The sequence below is a fragment of the Topomyia yanbarensis genome, chromosome 2 (genome assembly GCF_030247195.1).
Source record: "Topomyia yanbarensis strain Yona2022 chromosome 2, ASM3024719v1, whole genome shotgun sequence".
Classification (NCBI taxonomy): Eukaryota; Metazoa; Arthropoda; class Insecta; order Diptera; family Culicidae; genus Topomyia; species Topomyia yanbarensis.
The window spans coordinates 241,356,530-241,363,241 of NC_080671.1; the positions used below are offsets into that span (position 1 = coordinate 241,356,530).

General features: G+C 42.4%; 1 protein-coding gene across 1 annotated transcript; it reads left to right on the top strand.

The window, feature by feature from the left end:
• Positions 1 to 2,504: 2,504 nt before the first annotated feature.
• On the top strand, positions 2,505 to 6,402 carry LOC131682997 (uncharacterized). The gene is made up of 3 exons (XM_058964820.1): positions 2,505 to 4,707; positions 4,767 to 4,932; positions 5,089 to 6,402. The coding sequence occupies exons 1-3, from the start codon at positions 4,585 to 4,587 to the stop codon at positions 5,163 to 5,165; spliced, it is 366 nt and encodes a 121-aa protein (XP_058820803.1). The 5' UTR covers positions 2,505 to 4,584; the 3' UTR covers positions 5,166 to 6,402.
• The last annotated feature ends 310 nt before the right edge of the window (positions 6,403 to 6,712 follow it).

A 6,712-nucleotide genomic window follows, 5' to 3' on the forward strand; every position in this document is an offset into this window, starting at 1 on the left:
GAAAATTGTTAGCCTTCGTTAGGTGTAACATTTTTGTAATGAATAATTTCGAAATCATTTTAAGCCATATTAAAATGTTTTTGAAATCAAATTGTTTCTTAGAAATTCAGAGTTAAGTAAATATTACTGTCATTTATGCGGTTGGCCAACAGAAATCGGTGCCGAAGTGGATCATGTGTGGTCTCAATAATACTGTACAAAGATAATGTGGTCAATCAATAAAACTGATTCAAAACCTTTGTAATCATTTTTAAAGCATGTAGAATATTGTTATTGTTATTTATCAGTGTGCAATCGGGCTGTCTCAACAACCTATTTCTGCAACCTATGTGCATTAACTGTACACCTACCGTCTATCCGTTGCACTTGACAGTGTGTGCAGTGCTTTATGGTCACACCTACGACCGCGCACCCGGCTTCCCATGAGCGTTTTGGCGGCTCAGAGGTGTCCTTCCATGTTGCTCAGGGATACATTGATCCTATACACATCCATGCATACAGGCATACAAAGCCTAACTGTTCGTATGTGCTAGTCCGTATAGATTTTGGTTTGCTGAAACGAAACAAAAAAAGCAAAATAATTGTGATTAGTATCGTAGTTATAATAAATAAGTAAACGATTTCTCCTCTGTTGTCCGTTCCCTTGTTCGTAGTCCTCCCTCCTGTTCCTGATCTGTTTGAGCCACTGGCTTTCCGTTTCCTTGGCCGTCACGCTCGATCCGCACCGATCCGCACACATCATAGCAGGAGAAACAAATGAAAAGACAAAACAAAACAAAATGAAAATAAATGGACGTCTGCTATCTGTGCCTAAATTGATGTTGCTTCTCAGTTTTGCACGACCCAGGGGGACTTGGCCTTGATCCCAATGCTCTGTCACCGATGTTACGTGATATTCGTTATGGAATATTCTTTGTGTGGGGGCCATTCATAAGCAATGTTGTTGGTTTTTTATCCCTGATCCGCTGATACGTCTAAAATTCATTTTTAGTTTTTATCTCGTTACGTGACGCTCTTCCCCTATTGTCAATATCCAACATCATTTATGAATGGTCCCCTGGTGATATATTTTGTAACCCGTTTTTTGCGTATACACTCCGTAGAGTGTATTGTTTACGTAAAATTATGCTCACCGCTGTTCGGTACCGTTCATATTTAGTTGTAAATTTTTGTTCATTTTCGCGTTTGTGAACGGTTTTATTCATACAGATAGGTTAGATAATTTTTGTTTTATGTTTGTGAATTAGTAACATAGGGCTTAGGTAGGCTACCGCTCTCCTCTTGCAAAAATTCGTGTGTACTGGTTATGCTGCTCGTCTTTGACAGCTGTGCGACAAGGCGGTTGGCGGTTTGTGATAGTCGAGTGCGGAAGGCGGCCATCGAGTTAGAAAGTGACGAACCACGGCGTAGAACAGACGTCCATTTAGAAGTTTTTTTTTCTCGGGAGTTTTCCGCCACTAGAAAACGTTCCAGTGCGCGCGTGCGACGGCAAGTAATCCCGTCGAAAAGTGTCGGTCGTGGTTCGGTTACCATAGTGTTTTGTGGTGTTGGGTCGCCGGATATCAGAAGCTAAACGCAAAGGAGCCACTCGCTTCCCCGGCTAATTACCAAGGACCCAGCGACACCACGCCGCCCTCACTGTGGAGGATCAGCCGAACGAGCATAGCTCTCCTCCACAGTTAATCGCAAAGGAGGGCGAAGCAGGTAGGACAACGGATCCACCTGAGGTAGTTTACTGCGGTATCTACCTGGGCCATTCACGGGGAGTGAGTGGATCCGGCGATTAATCGCCCCGTCGCTAGGGAGGTTCCAACAAAAGAGCCTTGCTCACCTCCCTGGCTAATTGTAAAGGACCGCTGCGATAGCAGCCAACGGTACCTGCGGGAGAACACGGCCGTCGGAGTCCCGGCCGGTCGGATACACCACAGCTACCACAGTAGCTGATTAGTTTCACCGGCAGAGTGCAGCACAGAGGAGAGGAGAATAAAAGTCGGTAAATTTAGTTTATTTGTTTTTTGCTCTTTTTTGTTTGTTATTATACGACAATCCGAAATTCCGGTAGGAGCACCTAGGCCGCCCTGAAAGGAAGGGTCCGCCGGGCAATTAAGAACCCGAGTAGTGGGCAAACCCCTACTTACATTTGGCGCCCAACGTGGGGCACGCTGAAAAAAATATTTTCCTATTTTGGAAAATATTTTTTTCTTCCAGAGTGTGGGGTGCTTCTACTAAATCGAGCATTTTCGTAGAACAGTCGGTGAGGTTTCTTCCGCAATATTGTACCGCGGTCGTATTATTTATTTATTTATATTTTTGGTATATTTTTTCGATTTTTTGTATTTTCCTTTTTTGTCCGAATTTGTGGATTGCGTTGTTTGTGTTTGGTCTGCCGGACGAGTAGTTTGAAGGTTGTTGTCATTTATTCGGTTGCGGTGGCCAATTGCCTTGAATTCTCAATCCGATTTGAGACATTTTTGGAGCAGGGGGGAATCGTTAGTGGGCGAAAAATTGAAATTAATACTGTGTCAGTACTTACATGCTTTGTGTCTTGGTGATTTCTTCCAATATAGCACGAGTTATGATGGCGTTGGAGAAATTCAACCAAGCGTGTGTGTTCATGCGCGTCGATCATTTGCATTTCGATGAGCTGGATTTTGAGTTGCTATCTCGAAGCATTTTTATCTCTCCTGATTCGGATCTTTCGGGTGTCCAGCGGCAGCGGCGTCTTCGGGGAATTTTGTCGCATGAGCGGTCGTCTCGGAGGGAATTAGTTCGTAATTTTCGGGGTGACGTGGGTGAAGAAAAGGAGATCTGCCTTGGTAAACTACTAACAATCAAGGAAGATCTCCAGTACAGGTACCCAAACAAGGAGATTTATCTAACACGGTTGCTTCATTTGGGGCCTAGGCTCCAAGTTATCCGAAATTATGCGGCAGGGGAGGTCAACCAGGAAATTTCGGGGTTGCTGGAGGAAGTTCTAGCAGTTTATGCCAGTCATTTTAATGACGAACAGGCAGCACTTCCTCCCGACAACCAAGAAGGGGAGGATGGAGAAATTTTGGGAGATTTGCTGAGTACAGACGTACCTGCAATTCCACAGGGATCCAATCCTTCCGATAACGAAGGATCTCTTTCTAAACAGCTCGTTGGAGATGACCTGTTGCGTGTCTTGTGCGAGATGAGGGACGAGATTCGACAATAGACCTTTCTCGTCAAAAAATTTTATATGCAGAACAGCTTCCGTTTTCATCGCTGGATCGATTCTGAATACTGTCACGTTAATTTGGTGTCTCTAACTATTGAAAAAATAAAAAAATCTTCGAACTGCCCATTTTACTTTGTATTACCCTGTCCTATTTTACCTCGATTCTCCATACTTTTACACCATTTGGATGAACTTCGAGTGGGGAATATGAAATAAAGTTACGGCGGGTAGCCTATAACAAAGTTCCAGTAGCCTACCGCTCGCCGGCATCTATTTTAATCTGGCTATTCGCCGTTTCGTTTACTGGGTATGAACTTCAAGAGTTCATTCCAATTTGTCAAAAACATTGTTTTGACGTAGATGAACCCCAAATCAGTGTTGCAGAATATACCGATTTATCGATATCTAAACCGATTTTTAATTTCAAAACCAATAAAGTTACTAAAAATACCGATTTCTTTTTTCTTTCCAAAAAATAACGATTTTCATATAATAAGATCAATTAATATTACGTTTGGACCTTTTTAGAAAATGTCTTCCCCACATCAAATCATCCGGAAATTGATTCAGCAATCTGCCAGGTTACTATCAAAATTTTAAAATAAAGCTCACCAACTGATTCTGAAATCGATTGAGCTCGGTAGGTTTGATTACATAACATTAGAATGATCTATAATTTAAAACCAATAATTTGCAGGTAACTTTTGGTTAGCATACATCTTCACACCGATAAATACCTATTTTTTATTTAGAACTATACCGATATTAGATTTTTTTCAGTACCAGTAGAAAGTGGAAGTACTCCGGAGCAAACAGAGAGAAAATCGTTCCTATGTTCTTTTTTTTCTTCTTCCGTTAGCAAACTGGAGTAAAAAGCAAGTATTTTTTGCTTCTGTTTGCTCCGGAGCAACTTCTGTGTACTAGAACAAACCTATTATACAAAACCATCTGACAACGCTGCTCTAAAGTGAAAAGTGCTCTTCAAACATCGATGACATCTTTTTTGTTTTTTCCTGTTTTCTCTATATAGCTATACCTATCTGATATGTATTTCATCCTGCCAAGGAATCCAAAAACATCAGCTGTCTCCCGTTTTCCGAAAGTTCGCCGACCAGTTTTGCTTCCAAACTGAAGAAAAAACTACAGTTTAACTTCACCAGGCACATCATCAGAATGAGATGCAGGAAAATATTAACCCAGAATGGTTTCATTTTACCGTCCACTATGAGAAACATTTTACAAATGATAATCGTGTATGCCCAAAAGGTATTTTGTGCGGATCTGCGAATTCGGTTTTTGTGGAATAATTCGACCAAGGGCTATGATGTAGCAGCGGTGGAGAGTAAGTCCAATCTTACGGCTTCATCCCACCCCGACAGCAGATGAGCGCTGGCGAATGTTCTCAGCCACCTGGAGGAGGTGCCTGGACTTTTTTGGTAATCTCAGAGATTGGGTGTGCAGACGGGCGGTTGGAGTTCTGGGAGGGAACGACTGGTAACTTTAAGGTAAATTGTATGGAGTCATTTGTTTTTTATTACAACTATTGACGGACGTTTCATTGCAGGGTATATATGACAAAAACACCCACAACAATGGGGTAACGAACATAAAGCTCGCCGGTGACAAAGTGATAGTTGCACGGTTGAGTGGACGAATCGATTCTCTGAGACTGGAAACGTACACGCAAGGTTGTCAGATCGATTGGGGATTTACGTCTGCATATGGGCGAAGTAAGTACTATGTTTCAAGCAATTTTTTAAGCTCACCTAGGGCGCAGAACAGACAGATTTTACTTGTTATTTTAAAATACTGTATATTCTAAGTCATTTAATTTTCAGTCTGCAATAAGTATGTCATCAAGTGCCCTAATTCTTATTCTTTTTTAGCTCACGTACGCACCGGTTCGGCAGGAAGCATTAGTTTATTTCAGCAATCCGTCCACAACGTTGCCAGCTCAACATAACGCATCCGAGGAGGAGCTTCGATGTATCTTGGAGTTTCACCAGCAGGGTCACCGGTGACATGTTTGGAAGTGGCGGGCGGTACAGTCATGACTGGCAGCCAGGGCCACACTGTTAAAGTGTTCCGACTCGATAGCCACCTATTGCAGTTCACCCTAAACGGCCATTGCGGTCCTATCACATGTATTTTCATAGACCAGTGGCAGGCCGAGATGGGAGCATCTGGTCGCCAGGATGGTTTGCTATGTGTGTGGGACTTGAACTAGAACAGCTCCTACAAGACAATGGTTACGAGAGTGTTCAGCAGGCCGTTGGTAAGAAAGTGGATAATTTTTATAGTGTCGATTGTTGATAACAGGGTCATTTAATGGCGCCGTAATTTAATATAGAGAAAGTTACTAAATACATTTTTATAATAAACAAGACTTTACATTGCTTTCAATCAGATAATTTATGTTAGAACTTGCTTTTCCTTTTTTATTTTCCCATTACCGCCTCTAGCGAACGCGTGGATGCTTTCGGTCGCGGTAGATTCCTTAATTTTTCCTTTTCGCATGCTACCATTCGTTGACCTGTCGTACAGCTGCTTGTGTCCCATCAAATGACTTACGTTCAACAAATCTTTTTCCACACAAATCACAGCCATGGGGTCGTTCGCCAACATGCCTGCGATTATGCTGGGTCAAATGTGCTCTTCAAAGAAACTCCTGCTCGCAGAGGTCATATTTGTATGAGCGTTCGTTTGTATGGATTTGCATGTGCCGAGTCACGTGAGAATATTTTATAAACCCGCCACCACAGACTTCACATCTGAATTCTCGATCTTTGCTGTGGATAAGTTTGTGCTGCGTAAGTTCTTTAGATTCAAGAAACTTTCTACCACAGATGTCGCAACTAAATATCTGATCCGCAAGATTCATATCGATGTGAACACGCTGGTGACGTTTCAAACTGCTTCTTTCTACGTAGCCTTTGCCACAGATATCACACTTATACAGACGCTCTCCAGTATCCATGCGCATGTGGCGAGTGAGTTCAGCACTAGTTATGAATTATTTGCCACAAATATCGCACTTGTGCGATCTCTCACCCGCATGGATAAGTTTGTGTCGCGTGAGACTACTGTTTTCGGTAAACTTCCTACTGCAGATATCGCAAACGTAAGCCTGATCTTTATGGGTAAGCTGGTGCTGATCCAACTGCTCAGAAGTGAAAAATTCTCTGCCACATATCCGACAACGGTGCCGTGGTTCGCCGGTGTGTATCCGTTTGTGCCGGTTTAGATTTATACCCTTGGTGCATGCTTTACCGCAAATATCACAGGAGTACGGTCGCGTGCCGGCATGTACGCGCTTGTGAACTGCCAGCTGTCTCTTCTTGAGGAATAATTGGTCACACATTCCGCATTCATAGGTTTTGTTGATGGTTGTTTGCAGTACGGTGGCATGTGTGAAATTGTCACCTGGACCTGTGTTGTCTGTCTATTATTATTTTTTTTTATTTCGATATTAATATTTTTTTTATTAAAAAGTATTCCTATATTTTAAAA

Coding starts and splice junctions, on each gene's coding strand:
- LOC131682997 (XM_058964820.1), top strand. CDS start 4,585: ATGAGCGCTGGCGAATGTTCTCAGCCACCTGGAGGAGGTGCCTGGACT. Junction 4,708..4,766: donor GAACGACTGGTAACTTTAAG/GTAAATTGTATG, acceptor GTTTCATTGCAG/GGTATATATGACAAAAACAC. Junction 4,933..5,088: donor TACGTCTGCATATGGGCGAA/GTAAGTACTATG, acceptor ATTCTTTTTTAG/CTCACGTACGCACCGGTTCG.